General features: G+C 40.2%; 1 protein-coding gene across 1 annotated transcript in view; it reads left to right on the forward strand.

Moving 5' to 3' along the window:
* The first annotated feature begins 4,807 nt into the window (after nt 1-4,807).
* The window catches only part of LOC138735520 (hormonally up-regulated neu tumor-associated kinase homolog A), a 31,624-nt gene continuing 9,494 nt past the window's right edge, over nt 4,808-26,937 (forward strand). Inside the window, exons 1-6 of the mRNA XM_069883564.1 lie at nt 4,808-5,059; nt 8,001-8,293; nt 13,380-13,435; nt 14,078-14,210; nt 19,260-19,387; nt 23,547-23,682. Coding sequence (XP_069739665.1) covers nt 4,808-5,059; nt 8,001-8,293; nt 13,380-13,435; nt 14,078-14,210; nt 19,260-19,387; nt 23,547-23,682 — 998 coding nt within the window. The remainder of the gene's footprint in view (nt 5,060-8,000; nt 8,294-13,379; nt 13,436-14,077; nt 14,211-19,259; nt 19,388-23,546; nt 23,683-26,937) is intronic.

The raw sequence follows: 26,937 nt of genomic DNA on the forward strand, positions 1-26,937 counted from the left end.
TGAAGTCGCCAATGTCCGCGCTGAGCTGGGTTCGTTTGGCGAGGCTAGTCCACCACTCATTTTGGATCTCCCGAAGTTTGCGCTGAAGATGGCTGCATGCGTGATGGAAGGCTTGTTTCTTCTCTTGTCAGGACAGCTTTGCAAGGTGAGCCTGGTGGGCAGCTCGCTTCTTTGCCAGCAGCTCCTGGATTTCCTGGTTGTTTTCGTTGAACCAGTCCTTGTTTTTCCTGGAGGAGAAGCCCAGTACCTCTTCAGTGGATTGCAGTATGGTAGTCTTCAGCTGATCCCAGAGGGTTTCAGGGGACGAGTCCGTGAGGCGGATTGCATCCTCGAGCTTTGCTTTGAGGTTTGCCTGGAAGTTTCCTCTCACTTCGTCTGACTGCAGGTTTCCAACATTGAACCTCTTTCTGGGAGCTTTATTGTTCCTGGACTTTGGCTTGAAGTGAAGTTTGAGCTTGCAGCGAACCAGCCAGTGGTCAGTGTGGCATTCCGTGCTGGGCATGACCCTGGTGTGGAGCACATCTCGTTTGTCTTTTTCTCGCACCAGGACATAGTCCAGGAGGTGCCAGTGTTTGGATCGGGGATGCATCCAGGTGGTCTTCAGGCTGTCCCTCTGCTGAAAAAGGGTGTTTGTAATGACAAGCCGCTGTTCTGCGCAGAGCTCCAACAGGAGGCGCCCGTTGTCGTTGCACTTACCGACACCATGTTTGCCCAGGTTTGCTGGCCAGGTTTCTGAGTCTTTGCCGACGCGAGCGTTCAAGTTGCCAAGGATGACAACCTTGTCGGCTGTAGGGGTGCGTTGAATGAGGTTATGCAGATCAGTGTAGAACTTGTCCTTTTCTGCTGGTTCCGCCTGGAGGGTTGGAGAATAGACACTGATGAGGGTGATACGACGCTTGTCTTGAAGGGGAGGTCGCATGGACATGATCCGGTCCGAGTGGCCTATAGGGAGGTTTTCGAGTTTGGAGGCAATGGAGTTCTTGACGATGAAGCCTACACCAGACAGGCGTCGTTCATCCATAGGCTTGCCAGTAGAGTGTGTAGCCTGAGCCGCATTCTTGGAGGCTGCCTACATCTGCAAGGCGGACTTCACTGAGAGCGGCTATGTCGATGTCGAGTCTGAGGAGTTCATGTGCGATGAGGGCAGACCGACATTCAGGTCGGTGGCTGACATCCTTGTCTAGCATGGTTCTGATGTTCCAGCATGCTAACTTGAGTTTGTGAGCATCTTTTGAGGGGGAGGACGTGGAGGGGGAGGACGTGGACATGTCCTCGGACCTGCGCAAAGGAGCATTTCAGTGGAGTGCAGTGTGCGCAGTACTGGCCCCACCCTTTACACCCATGGTTCGTGTGCCAGGGCCAAGCAAGCTGGGACGTGGCAGCGAGGTCCTTGGCTCATAGTTTTTATATCGGAGTGGCCTTCTCCTATGCAGGTTTCTTACCCGGGCTGGACGGGCCTGCCTCCCCTCCTAGGTTGGACCATAATGCCCGGACCGGGGCCTCCGCCTCCTTCTTTCTGCCCGGACCGGGGCCTCCGCCTGCTTCGCTCTGCCGAGGCCGGGGCCACCGTCTCCCCTTCGCTTCTGCCCGGACCGGGGCCTCCGCCTGCCTCACTCGACCGAGGCCGGGGCCACTGCCTCTCCCTCGCTTCTGCCCGGATCGGCGGAGGCGGTGGTCATTGTAACTACATTGTAATCAAAGTCACTAATAGAAATGACAAACCACTTGGGACGCATCATCAGTCATTTTTGTACACTTTCACTCGTGGGTCTAATATCACCAATCATCAAGCCAATTCTGAATCCAAGTCCAGCTCATCCTGGATCCCATGCAGTCTGATCTTCTGGACCAGCCTACTAACTACTCTAACCACCCGACTCAAAGAGAAAAATTGCTGCCACATCTCTGCCTTATTTTACTGACCCCTTATTTTTAAACAGAAAGATTGAAAGTCATTCAAACCCAGGGCTTGATTAACTGCATCCCAAGCTTTTGAATTAGATAATGTTGGAGATCTACTTGTGTTCATCTTCCACATCTCCATAGATTCTCAAGTAGCTCCCACTGTTTGGAATGTGGCAAATGTAATATGACTATTTAAATAAAGAGGCAGAGATTAAGCAAGGGATTTCAATTATTTTTACATCAATAATTGGAGAATTTCTAGAATCTATTACTGGGGAAGTGATAACTGGACATTTACGATTAGGCAGAGTCAAGGTGAGTTTTGAAAGGAAAATCACATTTGACATTCAAATAGTATTTTTGACACTGAAGCTGACAGAAGAGTTGAGGGAGGGTTTGTGGAAGTGGTGGCCTTCAATAAATTGCCACAAAAGAGGCTATTAAACAAAACTAAAGCATGTGGTGATAAGATTGTAGCATGGACTACTCATGATTTATTAGTCATCATTATGAATAAGCAGGTCATATTCAGGTTGAAAGACTAACTGTGGAGTGTAGTGATATAGATACCCTGTAATATATGCATTGTATAGGTTGGCCCGCCCCTGATACTGTAACTCCCCAACCCCTCCACTCAGGATTTTTAATAAAGCCGGTACCGCTCAATCCCCTCCCTCAGTACTGCCTTGGAATCAGGCCAACAGCATCTAAAATATGCCTGTAGGTTTATAGTATGATAGCCTGTTCATCTTGACTTCTGGTCTGTCGGGTCTAATTGATAGTGCTACATGCCCCAACTTTGCATAATCTGCATCAATGATTTGCATGAGGGGATTTAACCATTAAACATCTAACATCAGGATGGAGGCCGGTGACAAGCGGTGTACCTCAGGGTTTGCTATTGGGACCGTTGCTATTAATGATCTGGAGGATGGGGTGGTAAATTGGATTAGTAAATATGCAGATGATACTAAAATAGGGGGAATTGTGGATGATGAAGAGGGTTTTCAAAGATTGCAGAGGGATTTAAACTGCTTTGAGGAGTGGGCAGAAAGATGGCAGATGGAGTTTAATGCTGATAAGTGTGAGGTGCTTCATTTCGGAAAGAATAATCAAAGCAAGACATACGTGGTAAATGGGAGGGCATTGAAGAATGCAGTGGAGCAGAAAAATCTAAGAATAACGGTGCATTGTTCCCTGAAGGTAGGAGCGCATGTGGATAGGGTGATGAAGAAGGCCTTTAGTATGCTTGCCTATATAAATCAGTGCATAGAATATAGGAGTTGGAAAGTAATGATGAAACTGTACAAGGCATTGGTGAGGCCAAATTTAAAGTGCTGTGTGCAGTTCTGGTCACCGATTTATAGGACGGATATTAACAAGATAGAGAGAGTGAAGAGAAGATTTACAAAAATGTTGCCTGGGTTTCAGCATCTGGAATACAAGGAGAGATTGAGCAAATTAAGTCTTTATTCCTTGGAATGTAGAAGGCTGAGAGGGGATTTGATCGAGGTGTTTAAGATAATGAGAGGGATAGATAGAGTTGATGTGGAAAGGCTTTTCCTATTGAGAGTAGGAGAGATGGATACAAGAGGTCATGGGTTGAGAGTTGATGGGCAACGGTTTAGGAGTAACATGAGGGGGAACTTCTTTACTCAGAGAGTGGTTACTGTGTGGAATGGGCTTCCGGGAGAGGTGGTGGAGGCAGGGTCAATTTTGTCATTTCAGAAAGAGTTGGATAAGTATATGGATGGGAGGGGGATGGAGGGATATGGGCAGAGTGCTGGTCAGTGGGATTAGAGGAGGGTATGGATCAATGCGGACTAGAAGGGCCAAATTGGCCTGTTTCCATGCTGTAATTGTTATATGGCTATATGGTTATATTTCTGATGGTTGTTGCCAGTATAATTTTAAAGGGGATGTCATTTGCCTCAAAGGGGATATAGAAAGGCTAAGCAAATGAATTAATACCAGGAAGATGGAATTTAATGTAGAAAATAGAAAGATCATCTAATTTGATAGAAAAAAAGAAAAGCATTTGTTTTTTAAATGGTGGGGGACTGAAAAAGAAATGGAGACAAGGGTCACTTTGTAATTAAATCAGCGCCATAAGCAATTTTGAGGAAAAAAATATGTTGGGCTTTTCTGCAAAAGCAATTGAGTGGATGAGCAAACACAACCTTGAGAAATGTCGACCACACTGAGAATATCATGAACAAGTCTTCTCTCACTACTTAAGAAACCTACATACCTGACTATAGAACATTGTGTACATGTGCGTTGATTGCCATTTCTGTTGCCCAATGGCATCTGTAGCAGCTAAACAATACGCTACTGACCACTTTAATTTACATGATGGAGATTTGTCAGATCTCAACATAAGTTAAAGTGCTCAGCCTCTTTTCCTTAAGTGTTGCATCCTTTGGAATTAAGTACTATTGAATTGGCTATTCTTTTTCATCTTACTATCCTCTTTCTATGAAGTTTCTTTAAGTTCCACTGGTGATTATTATGGAGCATTCATTATGATAAAGAGTGACTGATTCACTTCTATTGTCTACATGCTTTCTGCTACAATCTAAACCATTGGTTTAAACTAAACAATATCCTTCTGTGTCTGAGACAGCGTCACTCGTGTGAGCACTGAGCTGGGATTGAATATCCTTTATTGATAGTTCTCGTGCATGACTACAACAGTGGATATCAGCTTGGTTAATTATCTATGCTATCGTTATGGCTGAGTGGACCAGTAAGCCTCAAGGCAAATCATTAACTGGGAGGTTATCCTTCAGAAAAGACTACAGAGATAATGGGCTTTGTGTTCATTTCCCCAGTGATGTGTGCAAAACACAGCTAACTTCAGCCTTGTGGGAACTGCTTGATTCAACCTGCCTGCCCACCAATGCCTGCAGAGGTTAGATCAGCTCTGGACGACATCCTGGTAGGAACGAGCAATGTGGGACATGTGTTGCCAGTATGGGAGGAAGCAAGCAAGGACTCTGAAATGCCGGAGTGTTTTATCTCATTCCCTCAGGATCTAGTAAAGAGTTTCTCTCACACAAAGCGAGTAGGGAATTACCTGGTGGGTAAGATGATCAGCAAAGGTTCCTTTGCCAAGGTGATGGAAGGGCTGCACATTCCAACAGGGGAAAAGGTAAAGACAGATACATGACCTGTGCTTGTTCCTGATTATCAGATGGCAAATGAAAAGTATACTAAAGAACTGTTGGAATTCCAATTTTGTGTTGAAAAATGTTCAAAAGGATAAGATTAATTGAGACATTTTGAATAGAAAATAGAATGAAAACTGAGTGTCCATTTTACAATAACAAAATTAATGAAGTTTAGGAATATGTATTTTTACAACAGACCTGAATCCAAGTTCTCGAATCTTCTTGAATTGACCAACTTTGAATATTTCTCATTACTAAATTTTCTGCATTCACATTTTCTTGAGTTCTTTCCACTTGTTATATTCCATTTCTAGTACACTGTCATGTTGTTGCAGAATCAGCTATAATGAGATCATTAGGAAGGAAATAGAACTGTCATCCCATTGAATTCAAGCCAACCATCAACGATGCATTTATGCTAATCCTTTATTTATCCTCGTTTTATTTTCCCCATGTTCTCCTCAACTTTCCCCAAATTCTGTCACTCACCAACACACTAGGGGTAATTTACAGTGGCAAATCAACTTTCAACCCGCATGTCTTTCGGGCAGGGCTGAAAACTAGACTACCTGGAGAGAACAGATAGGGTCACAGGAAGCATGTGCAAAGTCCACACCAACAGCACCTGAGGTTAGGATTGAACTAAGGTGCTCGGTGCTGTGAGACAGCAGCTTCACCAGCTTCATCACTTTGCCACCTCGAGAGTCTAAGATTTGGGAAAAATCTTTTTACTTGGTAGACAGGTTAGGAAAATACCTGCGGGCAATGAATGAAAGAATTTAGAATTATTTTCTACAATTGTCAGTTGATGCTTAATGATTTTTTTGATTGAAAATAACGAAAAGATAATTTCTCCCTCTACTAAAATATGCATCTTGACCTATTTATGGGATTGAATTGTGATTTGACAGCTGTCTGTCAAGATTTTCCTTTTCTTTTTAAATTTTAAAAATTGAGTTTAATATATCAATCCCATATGCAAAGTCATCTAATAATAACAAACAACAGGCCATATTATATACATATCACATATTAATGTAAATCAATTGTTTATTAGACTTGTTTCTTTTAAGACATTAAATATGGTATTTAACAGTTTATCCATTTCTCATAATATATCCTAGTATTATTCTGGATTGAAAATAGATAAGACCATATTAAAACATCCCTTTATATAAACAAAGGAATAAATTTTATCTTAATTAATGATATGATCTATGACAAACCATATTTAATCTAATGTTTAACTAATTAATCTTAAAAAGATAAAAAAATAAAAAAGGAAAGTAAACAAAAGTCCTCTGACTAATCTAACCCCTCCCTCTAAATAAGGGTAACTTGTAAAATTGTAAAGATATGGATTGAATAGTGACCTTCAGACACCAGACAGAGAGTCTCTGGAGCATCCAGATATCTTAAACCTTCCAATTATGATAGTAATCTATGAATGGGGCCCAAATCTTGTCAAATTGAAACTTTATATCTATTTCATGATTTTCCCAGCTTAGTCAATGGTAATGTTATAGAATCATTCTTTCTGCCTAATGATGAAGCAAATGCAAGCTCTTCTTATTTGAATGCACACATTTTCTCTTGGAATCCAGATCATTAAAAGATCCAACGTTTCGGAGGCATTGTTTAGACAGGTCAGATACCAAGCTACAGGTCCAAGGGTGTTGGCTCAAAATGTTGATGATACTTTTCCTCCAACTCTTGACCCACTAACAGATTGTTTAGCTTCAGATTCCAGTATCTGCAGTCTCCTGTGTAGTTTCAGACTGCTAACGTTTTGGATAAGGGCATAGCTTGCCGTTTACTACAGCTGTACAGTAATCTTGCCTTTAATAGATCATTTAGATTGGTGAGACACTGCTCTGATGGCGTGGCATTCTTGCTGGAGTATGACTGCAGATTGCCTGTGATGGTGATTCTGAGAAGGTCAGGTCTGCTTCATTCTGCACTGGTCTATGACCTGCACAAAAAACATTTAGAGAGAGGCATTACATTTGTAGAATATTTTCTCCATGTTTTATGAATCTAAAATATATATTTCAATTATAAAACTTACAAATATATAATATAGTACATTGCCACTCATGGGACATGTCTTCCATGTATAAGTTTAATATCAACCACCATAAATTCAACATGTACTTTGCATATACTTCACAAGCAATCTGTCCAAGAAAGATTTATCTTTGTTGGTTCTTCACTTTGAATGTCAATAGCGCCTTAAAATATGGCATTTCCCCACAGATTAATAATTGTGGCTAAGCCAGTTTTAGAGTGGCATCTGGCAGATTGGTATTCCTTGTAATGTGATGGCCTGCAATTTATAGTCATTGACAATACCTTGTACCTTGGTAAGTTTCAAAAGAACCAAAATAAGCTTTTCACCAGGTTGAATGCCTTCCAGCAGCAGTTGTTGGACTCGATGTTTGTCTATGGAAACAGCCCACAGAGTTCTCCATGATGTAATTGTATAGGATGAGCCTCATCAAAAACCCAGCAAATGCACAATCTACAAGGGCAAATGTGACTCTTTCAATCCCTCACCAGCCTTATGGGCAAACTTATGGATTCCTGACAGGAAGGGGCATTCTTACACCCAACTAACCAAGATCTGAGAGCTTGATTGAAAATTCTGATGATGTAACATTCTGCAAGATGACCTTGATAAGATCCATATTGTCTGTGCCCACTAGGTCTAAACGACATTCTATGCATCCAATGTCTGAATGACTTGGGCTCAAGAATGTTCTTCTGCACGTCTATTTCTATAACACACAGGTGGCATGACAGATTCAACTGTAGGTACTCTTGAAAACTTGCATATGCCTGTAAAGGATGTTAATCACAATAGAATTTCTAGTCTAATGATTTAAAAGTTCACCAATTAGCATTTATTGATTTGATTCCTAGGTAGCCATCAAAGTCATTGAGAAGAAGAAAGCAAAGCAGGACACTTACATACAGAAGAACATGAAAAGAGAACCTCGCATTCATCAAATGATCAAACACCCCAACATTGTGCAGCTCTTTGAAACACTGGAGACAGAAAACTCTTACTACATGGCAATGGAGCTGTGCCAGGGAGGTGATCTGATGGACAGAATCTACCAGAAGAAAAAGCTTGAAGAAAAAGAAGTGCGAAAATTCACCAGGCAGATCCTGTCGGCAGTGGAACACCTCCATCGCCATGCCGTGGTGCACAGGTAAGGTCGATGACATTTCCTTCAGCTTCCCAAAGTCAATCAATGTCCTTCAAGTCCTTATCTGTGGTCATTGTTAACTGATTGGAACATTTATCACTTCAATTATAGGCTATAAAGAGATTTCAATGTTGCTGAATCATGGATCATGGAGTAAAAGACCATGGAATTCATTGTGGAACCTCAAAAAGCTGTGTTTAGAATATTGAGCAAAGTAGGAAGGATGTGTTTGTGCTAGAGAGGACACAGAGAAGATTCACCAAGATGTTACCTTGGAAGGAAAATGCCAGTTATGAGGAGAGACTGAACAGACTGAGTTTGCCTATTTGGAGTAAAGGATGCTGGGGGAGGGGAGGGGGAAACACCCTGTTGTCGGGGCAGAGGGTGGATAATGTGAAGTATTTTTCCATAGCAGAAACATCTAAAAATAAAGGACAAGGCGAGGAGTAAAAGGGCAAGATTTTTTTTTAATTCAAAGAGTGATTGCAATCTGGAAGGTGATTGAGGCTGGTATGCGTACAGTGTTAAAGAGGTATCTGAATGATGTTAGGTCTGCTTTGTTCATGAATGAGTGAGTCAGACACCAGACTGAGTCGAAATCAAGGTTCTTTATTACCGGATTGTAACACTTACAACTAACAGTGTTAGTTGGAGAAGGCGCATTCTGCCGTTATCAGCAAGTGGTGTTTTTTTATACCTCAGGATACGTACTTAGTAAATTATCATACCATGACATTGTCCAATGAACAAACTGTTGCTACCCTTCTCTGCTAGTCTGCTGCACATCATTCTTTTTAGTGCAAAGCTTATCTTGAGTGTACAAGGTCACATCTGCATTCTGTTACTCCTTAGTACTGGGTGACTCCTTCTCCGGTCCCATCTCATGATGTTTTTACCTTACAATGAGCACTTGGATCATCAAGTTGTGGAATGCTTTGGATCAAGTGATGGAAAATGTATTTGCTACAGATGGAAGCTTGATGATCAGCATGGACATTATGGTCTAAAGCATTGTGTCATAGCATCTGATTCTACGACACAATGCTACTAGAAAATAAGCTTTGCGCAAACAATTCAAATAACCAGCAAATCATTCACAGCAAATTCTGAGGACAACTTTGTAATAACAGATCAAGAAAATAATTCTTACTAAATACACTTTCAAGCTTTGAATGTTTTCTGCATAATAATGAAAGTATTTACTCGAGGCACGATTCTGACTTTTTCCTTTTTTATATAAGATGTGGAGATCACGACCCAGGGCAGAATGCAATACTCATCCCTAGCTGCCCTTGAGAAGATGATGTGAGCTCGCTATTTTCTTGAATTGCTATTGACATAGTATCAGGGTGCAGTAATGTCGGGACTTGCAGGGGTTTGACTCAGTGACAATGAAGGGACAATAAAGGAGAGTAAGCAATGAACTGCTGAAGGAACACAGCAGGCCCCATAGCATCCATGGGTAGAAATTGTCAGTAAACATTTTAGGTTGGGATTCTTCATGTAACTTGAATGATGTAATTGTAAGTGATATTATGGATCTGTGAGTTGCTATCAAGAAAACTACCATCTGTGGAGTGTTAAAACTGACTTTATATGATTTCTCAAATGTCATATATTAGACAGCAGTAAATTAAAAGTGCATGGCATTAAAGGAATGAATGAAATGGGTATTGTTATGGGCCCAGAGGATCCTAAAACCCAGCAGCAATACAAATTCAGCAAGACAAATAATTATTTAAACAAAAGTCATTTTTAATTTTCTTTAAACATAAAAACAGGATCAAACTTTAACTTATTACTATTAACTTAACCTAACTTCTAATTCTAAGTCCACATGTATGTAATGTGTTTGTAAGTTCAGAGAAGTTATTTGATTCACAGTCCAATCTCACTTCTCACTCCTCTTAAGTTCACCGATATCAGGCAATTCTTATACTGTGCACAGAACTTAACATTTATGAATTTTCACCAAGCTCTGGTCCTTAAAGGTAATTGGTTACCATTTAGGAAGGTTCTTGTTCATTTCAGAGAAATATTTGTTGCTCATTGGACATACACAAACTGATTCCCTCCGATCAGCCATTTCAGTGTCTTGCCAAAGAAACTTGCCCCATCAGGGTTTTCCATCCTCTTCGTCTGCAGGTCACCACAGAGTTCCTTTCATTTCCCTTATTTCAGGTGAAACATTCTAGCCAGCCATTTCCTCTTGTACAGACCACAAGGGTTTTCAACAGGCTGAACTCAGAACTCACAACCTGTCTTCAAAATGGGGTTTCAACAAACTACCAGCTTGCCATGACTACAGAAACCAGTCTCTCTCTCTCTCTCTCTCTCTCTCTCTCTCTCTCTCAGAGAAAGCCTGATTGGTCTCCTCTCTCTCTCTCTGCTGGCAAAACCACATGACAGATTGCAGCACCTGACCCAAACTTCTGAGTCTGTTCATCTGTTGCTTTCAAAATAATAATCCATTACTCCACAGCATGTCCAATTAACAACTTCTTGTGAAGTCTCTATAGACATTCTTCAAAGTTTTTACAAAGGCATTGGACCCAGACTGCTTGGCTTGAGCAAAGCTCTGGCATTTTAAATGAGATCTGTTTTGTGAAGGGCTTGTGTTTGTTTGTGACCTACACTACCCCCACAATCTATCTCCTTCAAAAACATATCTATATACAATATAAAATATAATACATCACAGTATTTAATTTGCCAAGAGATGGGAAGCAAAGAGCAGTAAGGCTGGTGGAAAGGGATTAGATTCCCTTGTTTTGAATATGTGACCTAGACTCTGATATTGGTTATTGGGTGTTGTCACACATCATAGCAATGTAATAAATAGCAGATTTCTGGAGAAGAGAGAATGGTGAAATGGGCATACACAATTTGTGAGATAATGATGCAAAGGGGCAGAATAATCCATATGAAAAGATTCTGAGGGACATACAAGAGCAGGAGGTGCATTTTCACAAACCCCTGCCAGTATAAAATATGTAATAAAGATTGAAGAAAGCATACAATTTACTTGCCTTTCTAAAGAATACTATTAAGTTCTGAAAGAAGTCCCTGTTATATGTTAACCCTTTGCACGTTCATAACTGCCAATAAACTACATATAATCCCTTAATTTATCAGGCCAACTGCATGTGGAGATAACAGAAACTATTATTTTGTGTTCAAAAAACAAATGTATATTGGCCTCTTTACCATTTCCTGGCCTGGGTAACATCCTAGCAGACTTGATTTTAGACTTTCTGAAACCAGATAACATATTTTAGCAGCCCATGGCCTGCTCCATGGCCAACATAGGAAACAGCCGTCAGACACGGCGATCAAGCAATCAGCATGCGGAAAGAGTCACTTACTTCCAATGGCTGCAGGAATAGCAGTTGAATCAACCAATCATCACAAGCAGATCGTAGAGGGTCCAATCTGGCCCCATGTATCTGGGACAGCCAGCCCCACTCAAGCCATGCCCTAGTGGTGATATGGTGGACTGCCTATAAAAGGCAGAGCTGTAGCCCAATAAAGTCAGTGTCGATTATACTCTTTTCGTGTGAGATCCTTGATCTGTAACCACATTATATCTCAAGCTACAACCACAGCGTCCCCACTACAGAAACCATTTTTAAAGTAACTGCCTGCATATGAGGTGATTTGAATGGATAGCATGCCAAATAAAGCTTTTCACTTGTATTCCAGAACACATGACAATAACTCAATCAACATTTTAAAAAAAAAATGTCAATTCCTGAACTACTTTCATAAAATGTGCTTGAAGTGAGAGTCACAGCACAACATCCAAACTGCTTGACTCAAATAAGAGAACTTCTCAGACACAACATCACGGTCAATGCTAGAAATCAAGACAAATGAAAGGTATTTAAGTTCACCCTTCAGAAATAGTGTTAGTTTCATGAAACATGTAGCATAGAATAAAGATCCTTTGGCCCACTATGTCCATGCCAATCATCTACTAATACTATTTTCCATCACTTGGCTCATAATATTCAATGCCTTGGTGATTCAAATACTCATTCAGGTATTTCTTAAATGTTTCATTGGCCTCACAGACAAATGTATTTTATTCTCTAGCTGAAAAGGTTTTTCCTCAGAACTCCTCTTAACCTCTGAGCCATTCGCTAACTCTATGCCCTCTAGAATTAGATACATTCTAACCTATTTGTATTCTTTGTGTAATCTTGGGGGTGGGGAGCTGAAAGAACTCACAAACTGGGATCTCAGCAACACATATCTCTTTCTTCTAAGGTGTTCTCCAGTTTGGTTTGGAAAGTCTTTCTTGTCCATTCTTCTAGTGCAACGTGTAGTCAATAATGTGGCATAATGCTGAATAAGGTTGCAGCCTTCGACACACAGACATTCTTTAGCAGTCATTAAGAAATACGTCGCAATTTACTTTGTCTGGGCCTTGGCTTCAATGGCTAGCAAATGAGGCCAACCTCAATCTTACTTGACTTGGATACTATCTGAACCTGGCTCCCTCAAAACAAGGAAAAGTTATATTGATATTTATATTTGCACCAGCATAAGAACATAAGTAGCAGAATTAGACCATTCAGCCCATCGAGTCTGATCTTTCATTCAAATTATGACTGATGTCGTTTTCCTCTTCATTCTCCTGCCTTTGACACCCACATTTATCAAGATCCCATTAACATCCGCTTTAAATATACCCAATGATTTGGCCTCCACAACCATACTTGGTCATGAATTTCACAGATTCACCATCCTCTGGCTGAAGACATTTCTCTTCATCTTTGTTCTAAGAATAGCTTTCTGAAGACTAGCTTTCCTATAGCATTAGTTTATACATTTCAGAGATATCCTAATGGTGACTAAGTCATCTGGCAGAAAAATACAGACAGGTGACACCCAGAGCCTGGTAAGGCCCAGTATGCCATTGGTGCCAAGGTTGTAGATGCACTGAGCTGCATCAGTTTACATAAGTGAGTCAAAAGAATCAAGAAAAAGATCAACTGCTCAATTAGAAACAGTTGAAAATTAAAATGCTCATTGCTATGAATGATTGTATTTAAATATATCATGTTTTCTTTTTTTTTTCCTCAAGAGATTTGAAAGTAGAAAACTTTCTCCTTGATGAAAATAACAACATCAAAATTGTTGGTAAGTGTGGCACAATATGAAATATCAGAACTAAAGTATGAAGGTAATAAATTAACTTACAATGAATTGGTTGTAGCTGCCATCTAAATAGCAACTAAAGGAATTCATTTCAAATCATTCCCACTTTGAGGGAATCATGTGGTGTCAACTCACATTTTGGGAGAGATGGTTAGAGCTTTTGAAATTGCGTTGGAAGACAATGTAAAAATATTGTAAAAATTTTTTCAAAAATATACAGCAATGAGAGAGATACTAAACTTGGAGTTTCTAGAAAAGGAGTACAGATGAAGCACACTTTTTACTGCAATTAAATTATTGGAGGCCATGACTGGGAATTTCTCTGGAGGTCAATGTAGTTTTTAAATTAAAAAAAGAGAGAAAATACTTCAGTTGGTTCATCCTTTTAAATCTTACTGAAAGGTGTTCAGGTGCATATCCTACAATTTCCAACATAGCTTCTATAAATGGAAAAAGATCACAGCAAGAAAAAACAAATACAGTATTCAAGAGAAAGTGGGGGTGGGGAAGGTGAGGGGAGGGAGGAACTGGAAAACATTAGTAAATTTTTGAAAAAGACCATCTTTTGAGTTCTCTGTTTTTTATTTGGCATTCATATCCTGTTGTATATTCTCTTTGATGTAGATTTTGGATTAAGTAACACTTTGAAGAATAACAGCCAGGAATTTTTGAATACACAGTGTGGGAGTCCAGCCTATGCTGCGCCAGAGCTCCTGGCCCATAAGAAATATGGTCCCAAGGTGGATGTCTGGTCAATGTAGGTACTGGGTTTGCATGAGAAATAAATTTGTCTCTTGGAATAGGATATCAACATATACTACTGTTTCTAATTCATGCTATCTCACTGCCAAGAATAACATGTCTTCCCTGTTAAATGTCAGCTGCTCTGCTGTGTATTTCCAGAAAGTGCTATGTTTTTTTTTCTTGAACTTGTAACATAAATTTGTCTTTCATGTCTTGCACTGAAGGCATTATGTAGTGGTGTATGGTGTTCAACTTTGTTGAAGTTTACTCTATTTGTGCATTTGCTCTGCTGAGATATCTGAATGACTCTCAGCTATTGATGGTGGTGATACTCATTGAAGGGCATGACGTTGAATGTCAAGAGATTCAGAAGGTCATTGCTTGGTGCATACAATCATGGTCAGATTTCCCCCTTTCTAAGTTTGTCCTTGCAAGCACAAAACTAACACATTGGATTTATTGTTTAGCTTGGTGCATGTTAAGATTGTCAACAAAAAAAAATCACAAATGGTTGATCCTTCAGGGCACCACTTCAGGAATGAAACAGAGATGTGGAGGAATTACCTTAGCCAGAGAATGGAACTTCCTACCGGGGGTGGCTGTGGAGGCCAAGTCATTGGGTGTTTTTAAGGCAGACGTGATAGTTATCTGAATAGTCAGGGTATCAGTGGTTATGGAGAAAAGGCAGAGGGGTGGGGATAAGTGGGAATGGGAAAATGGATACTGCAAAAAACTCCAAAATTATCATTAATAACTGGAAATACACAGCAGATCAGACAGGCAACTGAGTGCTTCCAGCACCTTCTGTTTTTATTTAGCTTTTCAATATTCATTTAATTTTTGCCAGCCTTATTTCAGAACTCTTTCTCTAGCTATGCTCCTATTTATTAATGTCAGTGTTTTACAGAAATCATAAAGTGTGGAACAGACCCATATATATCCTGGTCTTATACTCTTTGACCTATCTAGCCTTTCCCCCACCTTCTTTGCAAATTCAGCCAGTTTATTTGTTTCTCTTTCTCCGTTCTGGTGGAGGTTCTTCAACCTGAATAATTAATTCTGCTTCTCTTTCCACAGATACTGCCTGAACTGCTGAGTATTTTCTGTTTTTTTTTTAAATCCTGGAAAGGGTTTGCTGATACTTTGGATTTTGTAGCACTGGCTGGTACTATGCATTAGATCTTTATCAACTCTCTCTGAAATGTATAATTCCATAAGGGTAAGCAAAATTTAAAAAAAAAATTGTGTCATCTTCAGATTCCAAGAAACAATGAGATCAAAAGCATATTTTGGACCAAGTTCCAACCAAAGCACTCAAAAATCCTAAGCCTATAATTGTCCTAAAAACTCATGTTTTTAAGGCCAAAAATTAGTGGCCTTAATTATTTCACACAAATTATCGAGTTCATATTGCTTTTATTGAATTTCTTGTTGTAACTAAGAACTTTGAATCATGCCATGGAGATTTATAGGATGTTAAGAGATGACATTCTCAATGCTGCTAAGTAATCTGAGATTTTGAGAATAATTAGTTGTAACTGTTTTATCCCTGACAAAGTAAGTGAAATGACTTGTACTGGAGAAACAGTTTCTCCAGAATTTTTGTATATTACACTACAATCACAGCATTTGTGACTTCCCTTTTCACCTGAAATGCCTTGCAACTTTTATTTATAAAGCATGATGATTTGTTCTTTTATCGCAACCCAGGCTGTCACACTAGAAATATACTTCCTGTTCAGTGAAACCTTTTTGTGCTGAATAGTTTCTTCCCTTGTTAAAGCTGATTAGATGCAGACTGTGAGCAAATATTTTCCGGCAGATTTCCTCTTGTAATATAATATGAGTCTAACTGCTGAAGTTCACCAATCCATTTTTACTGTCGCATGCTATAAAGGGAAGTTATCTTGTTGCATGCCATGCTTACAACAAATAGAGCTTGTTGGGTTAGATGGACCACCCTTCTATAAACAATGGACAGAAATCCTACGAGATAATTCAGTCTTTACACTAATGATGTAACACTTCTGAACCCCAGTAACATATATTCTAAGATTTCAAGTAGTGTTTACACATCATTTTGGACACGTCATTGGGTGCTTCCAAATTTTTTTTCATAACTTCCTGACAAAAGTACATCAGAAGTTAGCCTATGATCTAATACAAAGGAAATCAAGCACAACATGGTTTGCTATCAGTCTCTTGAACCAACACATCCTACCTTCAACAGAACACTGATTTATCTACTTCTGCATTATTGGCTCAAAATATTTTTTCCACTTCCAGTTAACTGTGATTTTGTTTCCCTTTACCTTTTATTTTATTATCTCTTCTTTCTATTCTTAAGTGTTGTGTGTTTTATGTACCTGTGAAGCTGCAGCAAGTAAAACTTTCATTGTACCTATGTATATAACAAACTTCATCAATGAAGTGGTTGGCACGGTTGGTGTAGCGGTTAGCGCAACGCCTTTACAGCGCCAGTGATCAGACGGGGGTTCGAATCCCACCCTGACTGTAAGGAGTTTGTATGTTCTTCCTGTATCTGCGTGGGTTTTCTTCGGGGGCTCCGGTTTCCTCCCACTGTTCGAAACATACTGGGGGTGTAGTTTAATTGGGAGTAAATTGGGTGGCATGGACCCGTGGGCTGAAATGGCCTGTTGCAGTGCTGTATGTCTAAATTATTAAAAAAAAAATCCAAATTAATTAATAAATTAATTAGTTTTCAGACTGTAAATGAGTAAAGGTAAAATCATAGGCAATTGTAAGATTTTACAGCAGAATTCTGGAAAAATGAAATTTTACCATAATTTCTGCAGCTCTTCCATCAGAGTTGTAAAGGAAAAGGATGCTCTGCATAGGAATTCATTCCTAATGGGTTGGAAATTTTGCCCTTATTGTCACGTTTCAGAACACAATGTTCTAAAGGATTACGCAAGAAGAGCTTCACCTTGAAATGTTTGACACTTTACAATTACTCTTGCCTATACTGGGGTGTAAATGCTGGATGCTTTGCATGTTTTTTTGGGCTGGAGGCTTGTGATCAGTGCTTGGATCACCACTGTTTGTGATAATATAGATGACTTGGAATAAAAAGTAGGTGGGTGGGTCAGCAAGTGTGTAGATGATACATACTGTAGATTAGTGGAGCTGTAGACAGTATAGAGCACACATGTCAAACTCAGGCCCGCGGGCCAAATTTGGCCCATGATATAATTATATTTGGCCCACAAGATCATATCAAATATGTATTAGAGCTGGCCCGCTGGCCACCGTGCCAGTAAAGCGCATGCACAGCTAATACTACAAATCCCAGAATGCTTTGCAAATGCGTTGGCGCCGGCCCGTCAGCCCGCTAATCGCCCCCACCTCCTCTCTTTACTTTCATTAGCATCTGCGACCTGTCGCCGAACTCACGTGTAATAAACCCCTTACGAAAAATGGCCAAATGAAAGACAGAAAACAGGACCTTTCTAGACAGGTGGGAGGCGAACTCTGACCCCAGAGTTTGATGAACTTGCATCTAAGAAGAGATGCCAAGTATCTGGTTTAGACCCAGGTGCATCAGAGTAAATCACAGTGGAGCAAGCTAACCTTGGATTAATATTTTCTTTGGTTAACTTTGGACTGTTCATAGTTGAAAGATTGGATTTTCATTGAAGCAAGTTGTTATTTTTTTGACTTGTTGGCTTGTGAAAAAAAAAACATTTAAAAGGAGCTTAAAGGCTATAGAGAAATATTATTTATTGAATATTTTATTTCTCATTTGTTAATGCTTCTTCTGGAAAGAGTTTAACCAAAACTATTATTAAACATTTATTTTAATAAGAAAAAGTTTAACATTACATATGTTGAAAGAAGAGAAAGCATGCAGATGTTGTTGAAAATTTTCAATAAATATTTAGTTTGGCCCACGACTTAGTCCAAGTTTTTAATTTTGGCCCTCTGTAAATTTGAGTTTGACACCCACCCCTGGTATAGAGGATGTCAAAGAATACAAAAGAATATTTGTAGTTACTTACAAATATGGGCAGGTAAGTGGCATATGGAGTTAATCCAGACAACTGTGAGGTGTTGCACTTTAGGAGGTCAAATATAAGAGGAATGAATACAGTTAATGCAGGGCTCTTAAAAGCATTGATATGTAGAGGGATCTGGAGGACAAATCCCATAGCTCATTGGAAGTGGTCATGCAAGTGATAAAATGGCAACAAATGCAAATGGTTTGCTGGCTTTCATTGGAAAAGGGATTGAGCACAAAAGTAATGAAGTCATGTTGCAGCTATATAAAACTTTGGTTAGGTTGCACTTGCAATATTATGTACAATATTGCGAGTGAACTTGGTTACCCCAATAACGTGGAAGCTATGGTAAGGCTATAGAAGAGGTATGGATGCTGGGGTAAGTTTGTACTGTTTTATCTGGAGTGTAGGTGGCTGCATTATAAAATTATGAGAGGCATCGATAGGGGAGATAGTTAGAATCCCTTCCCCAGTGTAAAACATCTTATACCAGAGGGCATGCTTTTAAAGTGGGGGGAGGGGGAAGTTTAAGAGAAATCTACAGGGCAAATATAAATATTTTACAGAGATTGGTAGGTACCTGCCACAGGCTGCCAGGAATAGTTGTGGAAGCAGATAAGCAGCAGCTTTTAGAGAGAAACATGAGTTTTAGTTCGATTTGATTTATATTCGGCACTAACATGCCAGCTGAAGGCAGACACGCCTATCCATTTTTTGATTTATACCTTTCTGTTTTGTTCTGAAATTTTCCACTTCAAGTAAAGGGATTGTATCAATTATTAAATACTTCATATTTTGCAAAACTATTGCCAAAAAGTTTTCTGTTTTTGTTTCATATTTCTGATTGATGAAGTTTATGGGATTCTTTCAGATCTCAAGGAGTTCCACCTGTTGCCATGATTCACTGATCCATCCTCAGGCACTTTAGATCAAATTTCTTTGCTGATACTTTGTTGTCTATTCTTTATGTTGTATATCAGAGCTGAATGTAGGATTGCTGAATGTCAATAATACTCACAATTCCCATGGTCTTGCGTTCACAGAGGTGTCAGTATGTTTGCAATGCTCACTGGCACATTACCATTCACCGTAGAGCCATTTAACATCAAACTGCTGCATCAGAAGATGGTAAACGGAGACATGAGTTCCATCCCATCAGAAGTTTCCTCAGGTACTGGATATGTTAAGTACCCAGCAGAAATTATGATACCTGGTGTCCGGATATAATAAAATGTGGATTTAGGGTTTCCATTGTGAGTGTGAGTTCAATTTTTGTATTTTTTAAAATGGCGTTTCGTTCCTGTATTCTCCTGCTGTTTACAGTTCTAAAGTTTAGAGATACAGCACAATAATGGACCCTCCAGCTCATGAGCCTGCACTGCCCAAATACACCCATGTGACCAACAAACCCCTTATGTTCTTGGATCATGGGATGAAACCAGAGCACCTGGAAGAAACCCACACAGTCACAGGGGAAGTTACAAGGTCCTTACAGTCAGCACAAGATTGGAAACCAATCATGGGCACTGACCACTGTGCTAACTGTGCTGCCCATACATCATCTTTGACAGGTTATTCTATCAACGAAACATGCATGGAGCCCTGCACATTCTGACTGCTCAGATAATCCTAATTCATGAAGACCTCTTAGCCTCCATCCTAAATAAAGAGAACAAAACATATGCTAATTATTGCATAAAGCATCCAGAATGTTTTCCTGCACCTTGAAGAAGAACTCAGGCCTGAAACGTTGGTTATATATCTTTCCCTCCTATGGAAATAAAACAGTAAAACAGCTCCCTCCCTCCCCACCATTTTGTTCAGGCACCTGCCCACATTATTTCATACCTTAATGAAGGGTTCAAGCCCGAAACGTTGGTTCTTTATCTTTTGCTATATAAAGTATACTGTTTGACCTGCTGAGTTTCTCCAGCATCGTGTTTTGACTTCAACCACAGTGTTTGCAGACTTTCATGATTTATTTCTTTCCGACCTATAGAAGCTGCGTGACCTGCTAAGTTCCTCCAGCAATTTTTTCTTTTTATTATGCTTTTTTTGTGGGGAATAATGTGCCACTAAATTCAATCTGGATTACGTGCTCAATTCTGTAATGAATTCTTCCAAGACAAAAAAAAAACAGAATAGAACTTCACAGAGAGACATCTAAATACTATTTTACACTTACTGTTTGTAAGCATTTCTATAATGGAGCATTTCACACATGATTAGCTCTGAATATTTTTAATTGCACATTAAAGTAAAGCAGTGCAAGGTACAGGGCAACATAAAAGATTTCTTCAAACTAAAGGTAGGCCCTTTCAAACTGCCGGGTAAAATGGGGTTAACTGGGCAATTTGCCCAGTTAGCACCCCAGTTATGTGACATTTATAAAGGATCTGACCCAGCCAACCCCGTTGGAATCCAACTGGATCCCTGACCTACCTCAGAGTTAGTCAGGGAATCCAGTTAAACTTACCTAGGTCACGTCCATAGGCGATTTGAAAATGAAAATGGCCGACCCACTTATTCTGGTGACATCAGCCCTTGCGTGCGTGCATCTGAACATCCGGTGGCACTTCCAGTGACGTGTCATTGAGGGGGCGGCATCCCCCTTAAATCACCAGGTTGGTGATTTAATGGGTAGATCCCACTGCAATTTAAAAGGTGCTTCCAGCACCTTTGCCCCAGTAATCACACCTGGGTCCCAGGAGGGTTACCCAGATGGTTCTGTTTAAAAGAGGCTGCTGTAAGCAGAATTAGTTTAAAATTCAAAACAAATTAGCTCAGTATCTTTCTTAAGACCGGGTACTAGTCAACTGTGTTACCTTTAGGTCAAGTGTAATGTACTTTTAATGTATCTGATTCTTTATATTCTTAATTGTCGACTTTATAATATGCTAGAAGTGTCTCCTTCTGTGGTCATTGAAATATAACATACATCTTTAATTTTGTCTCGTCTTGTTTACCTATCAAAGTCAACTCAATATGCAGTGTAAACTACTTTTATTGACAAGTTTAGTTTATTTCTATTTACATAAAATACACAAAATTAGCTTTCCTATATTTGCCCTGTAAAGGCACTCAAAGAGGTGGCACCAGTCCTTCTCCTGCAAACAAGACAACAAAGAAAAGCAAAAGAGAGTTTGTGGATCCCACCTCCTCATCCAATGCCGTGCAGCTGCCTCCTGCACCCCTGTGACCTCCATAGCCGGATGGTCACTGGTCCATTCCAGTGGTGGACCCATGCTCACCATTGTCACCTTCATGAATCCCAGCCCCATGACCCACAGGTGGCCACAGGCTAGTGTGAGTCCTCCAGCCACTGAGCTTCATGCTGGTCTGCTGCTGTGGTTTCCTACTCTAAAGGGACCTCCTGCAGGCTTTTCCTAGTCGGCGGGAGGGTATTCTGCTCTGGTCTGCTGCTCCCCCAAGGCCTAAAACCCTTGTGGACTGGGCTGTTGAGCATCAGCATCGCCATCTTGACCACAAACCACCATGACATTTAAAAGAAGCTGCTGCCCCATTTAAACCTGAACAGGACTACTGGGGAGGATGGCTGGTCAGTAGAACACCTCAGAAGAAAACTGATTAACATGTCTCTGCACTCCCATTCCTTCTGGGCCTATGGTAATGGCAGTTCTGTTATCACAGTAGCTGCAGTAGCACTGCCATCTCAAGCCACAATCTCCATTCTTTATACTAATTGCAGGGCTATGTGTAAATCTCACATCTTTATTTGTTCCATCATGCACCCTCTCAGTTGAGTTACCCAGTTTGTTTCTTCATGGTTGAGCAGATTCAATGGGCCATTCAGCCTACTTCTGCTTCTAGATCCTGTCATCTTGTGATAATGCATATCCTTGCGTTATCACAGTTGGGAGGGACCCTGCATTCAATATTTGGCACAGGTATAATGAAATTTCCATGTTTGATCATCCAGTGCTTCTCTCACCATATTTAAAGATCTCTTTCTGTCCCTCTTTAAGGAGAAAGAGGTAAAGAAGCTTCACTGAGATATGGACAAGGTGAGCCAGTGGGGTAAAAAAAAATGCAAAAATGTGAAATCATCCACTTTGGTGCAGCCAACAGAAAGGCAGAGTTTTTGGGAGACCATTGATGTGTTTGTATACAAGCCACTGAAGGCCAGGATGTAGGTATAGAAAGAGATTAGCAAGTCAAATGATATGTTGGGCCTTATCATGAAATGAGAGACACAGGAGATTGCAGATGCTGCGATCTGAAATATAAAAACAATCTGCTGGAGGGATTTAGTGGGGTGGGCAGCATCATTGGGGGAAAAAGGAATTGTCAATGTTTCAGGTCAAAACCCTTCATCTACTTCAGTGCCTTGATAAAGAGCTTGAAACATTATCAATTGCCTTTCCCCTCAATGGTGCTGCCTGACCTACTGAATTCCTCTAACAGATTGGCTTTTGTTCATCGTGTAAAAAATTAGATTACTGAAATGAGGAAGCTTTTTTAAAAGCTTCTCACCTTGGCGAGAATGCAGAGTGGAGGTTGTGTACACTGTTGGTCCCCTCTTGAAGAACAGGTATACTTATTATAGAGCAACTGGGTGAAGATTCACTACTCTCGCTCCAAAAATGGCTAGTTGGCCATATGAGAAGAGGACATTGGAATTCTACTTTCTAGAGTTTTGAAGAGGAGATTTATCAAGAGAAACAAAATTCTTGACAAGCAGGATACAGGAGGATTCTTGCCCTGATTTATGAGTCTAGGACCAGGAGCCATGGTTTGAAAATTAAGGGCCAGGATGTTCATTACTGAGTTCACTATAAGTGTGGTGAAATTTTGGAATTCTCAATCCTGATGGAGCTGGAGGCCCAGATGAAATGTTAATTCAAGACAAGAGGATAATAGAATTCTGAGCATCAAGAGAATCAAGGGATATGGGGACAGAGCTGGAAAATAGCACGTGAGTGCTCTTGCTTAAATTTCTTTAAGGACTTATCTTGTAAAACAATGGCAAGCAAAGTATGCATTAATAAAATAAGTTGAACATGTCAATCCTGTGCCCTACCCCAGAAGAAGATGTGGTTTGATGTGGTACAATTCTTAATATAGTACACAGCCAATACTATAAATGCCATTTGATACTCAGATAGAAAGACTTTCAATCAGGCTGGAATTGGGACATAAGTGCAGTCATATCTGACCATATATTGGTCGAGCTGATTGTAACAGTCCATTAGCTGAAATCTGGCTAAACCCTCACACTTTACCATACACTTGCTCTCTGCTTATATGACTTGATCATTTGATGACTTGCTGATAACGTTGTTCCCCCCCCCCCACCCCATCCCACTCAGGAGCTGTTTACTTCATGCGCTATTTGCTCGAGCCTGATCCAACCAAACGTCCCTCTGTGAGAGAAGCAATGGAAGATAAATGGTTAAATGAAGGGTGCTGTCAAAGACCACTGCATTCAATTTTTTACAAGAACAGGTACTTTACCAGAAGTGAACTGTGGGCTCTTTTCAGTCTGTCAGATGAAACACAATTCCACCTCTGATCAGTAGCACCAAATAACCAATAGACTGGCAATCCTTGTTTACTGTGGAGTCAAGTGGGTTGACTTTCAGATGCAATTTGAGATGCATCATATGTTTAGCATTTTCAATTGGGATGAATTTCTAGACAACATGAAAAAATGTTTCAGAATATGTTAAAAATAAATTTGTTTGGGCTCTAATTCTTGAAGTGGATCTGATCTCAACAGATATTGGAAGTATATTGAACAGTGATGCACCATCAATGACTCCAAAAGACTGATGTTGAGCAAACTGATAGGTCTTTATTTGCTATAGAACAAAGGGACATCAATGCTGCTCGACTGTCCTGCACTGGGGAGGGGGCAGTGGAACAGCCATCTTTATTCAGGAGCCTGTGGGAGGGGCCACAGGTACAGATGGTCAATGGTTGTGCCCAAACAGATAAATAAAATGTTATGAGCCCAGAGGACCCCAAAATGCAGAAGCAATAGATATTCACCATGATAAATGGTGACTTAAACAAATGTTGCTTTTAATTATCTTTAAACATGAAAATAGAATTAAACTTTAACATCTCTATTGACTTACTTAACCAAACTTAACCCCCTTCTAATTCTAAGCACGTGTGTATGTAATGTGTGTGTAAGTTCAGAAAGGTTCTTTGGTTCATAGTCCAATCTCACTTCTCATTCCTCCAAGTTCACTGGTTACAGGAAATTCTTATATTTCTAAAGTTCACCAGGCTTTGGTGCTTGAAAGATAAATGGTTACCGCTCAGGAAGGTTCTTGTCAGTTTTCAGAGAGAGATTTGTTGTTCCTTTTTAATCAGCCACTTCAGTGTCTTGCGGACAAAACTTGCCCCTTCAGGGATCTCCAGATGATAACCTCTTTCTTACAGGTCATCACAGAGTTTCTTTCTGTTTCGCTTATTCCAAGTAAAACATTAAACAGCCAGCCCTCTCCTCTTGCATGAACCACAAAGGCTTTGACCAGGCTGTCTTACAACTGGGCTTTCCAAAAGCTTTCCAGCTTGCTCTGTTCCAAGTAAAACATTAAACAGCCAGCCCTCTCCTCTTGCATGAACCACAAAGGCTTTGACCAGGCTGTCTTACAACTGGGCTTTCCAAAAGCTTTCCAGCTTGCTCTGTTCCAAGTAAAACATTAAACAGCCAGCCCTCTCCTCTTGCATGAACCACAAAGGCTTTGACCAGGCTGTCTTACAACTGGGCTTTCCAAAAGCTTTCCAGCTTGCTCTGTTCCAGTCCCAGCTATTTCTGCTGGCTGTAACACTGTACAAGTGATCTTTGTGTGTGTCTCTCTCTCCCTTTCTCTCTCTCTCTGACTCTCTGAGAGAAAGCCAGTTTGAGTCTCTCAGTTTGCAAAATCACTTGGCCCTCTCATAACAGCAAATTCTCTTCCAGACAGCAGTGGCTCCGGCATGCTCTTTCATCTGATGCCTCCATTAGTGAAGTATCTTGAGCACTCTTCAAAAGCTCTTGCAAAAGCTCATGGAGCTGATACATCTACCATGGGGCAGAGCTCCAGTATTTTAAAGTGTTTGTATGTGACCTATTCTAACAAACCTTTCCCAATTTATATCCCAGAAACATATCTATGTACTCTGTCAAAATATACCTTCACTGGTTTACCACAAATAGTGTTCAAGAAGTTTATATCCAATAATCAGGCTCTTGATCCTCCCTATACCACTCTAAACCTAACCATAAACTGGCCCAGGCCCACCACAAGGTCTGTCACTTCTTGCACTAATTGCAACTGTAAATATTAATTTCTCTAAGTTTTGATATTATAAAAAATTTAATTTAGATATTCAGCACAGTAACACCAACCCATGCCGCCAATAATACCCAATTGACCTTCAACCCCCAAAACATTTTGAATGGCATGAAGAAACTAGAGCACCAGAATGAAGCCCACACAGACACAGGGAGAATGAACAAACTCCTTATAGACAGTGTGGGATTTGATCCCCAATCCTGGCCACTGGCACCATAGCAGCATTGTGCTAACCGCTACGCTAAGCATGCCATTACCTCTTTTATCTTTTTTCCCTTTGAGATCAGATAAATTTTAACCGTTGTAGATAGTTTAACTTAAGTACGTGTATGGCTGCAGCAAGTAAGAACTCCAGTGCATCTATACAGGATGATACGTTCACAAAGATCACCACGAACATTGAATGAGGTCAAGAGTCAACCACAATCTCATTGAATAGCTGAGGAGGTTCACAGTTTATGCTCTTATTCAGCTGAAGATTTTATTTTGCTCTGTGCCAACTTGTGACAGGAAAAGAGAATTAAATTATTGCTCTATCAGGAAAAGTTTAGTACTGTAAAATATTTGTGTTGGATTTTCATGAAATAATAATTTTAAGTTTTCAGACACTTGGGTTAATCAAGTGATCTGATTCATTCTGTCCTCAACAATTGGACAGGAGGAGGGCAAAAGGAGGCACTCGTGTTCAAAGACTCATTCAATCATGAGCTGATCCCACTCAGTCCCACTGCCTGGCCATCCCCCCCCCCCCATAACTGTTGATGCCCTGGGATAATCAAGAATCTATCAATTCCTACTTAAATACACCCAAAGACTTGGTCTCCAATATTGCCAGTGGCAACAAATTCCAGATTCACCCCCCTCTTTCCTAGACTCACCCACAATGAGAAACAACCTTTCTGGATCATAGCCCTCCATTCTCTGTCACACCTTTCAACATTTGAAATGTTTCAATGAGATCACTCCTCATTGTCCTAAATTCCAATGAATACAGGCCAAGAGCCATCAAACGCTCCTTCACAGTGTGTGTGTGTGTGTGTGTGTGTGTGTGTGTGTGTGTGTGTGTGTGTGTGTGTGTGTGTGTGTGTGCGCATGTGTGTGTTGAAATAGGTCCAGAGGACCCCAAAACCTAGCAGCAATACAAATTCACCAAGACAAATGGTTACTTAAACATGTTATTTTTAATTTTCTTTTAACATAAAAACAGATTCTAGCCTTTAACTTATTACTATTAACTTAACCTAACTTAACCCCCTTCTAATTCTAAGCACATATGTATGTAATGTGTATATAAATTCAGAAAGGTTTTTTGATTCACAGTCCATTCTCACTTCTCACTCCTCTAAGTTCACCAGTATCAGGCAATTCTTATACTGTGCACAGAATTTAACATTTATGAAACTTCACCAGG

This window comes from Narcine bancroftii, chromosome 6 (genome assembly GCF_036971445.1).
Source record: "Narcine bancroftii isolate sNarBan1 chromosome 6, sNarBan1.hap1, whole genome shotgun sequence".
Taxonomy (NCBI): domain Eukaryota; kingdom Metazoa; phylum Chordata; class Chondrichthyes; order Torpediniformes; family Narcinidae; genus Narcine; species Narcine bancroftii.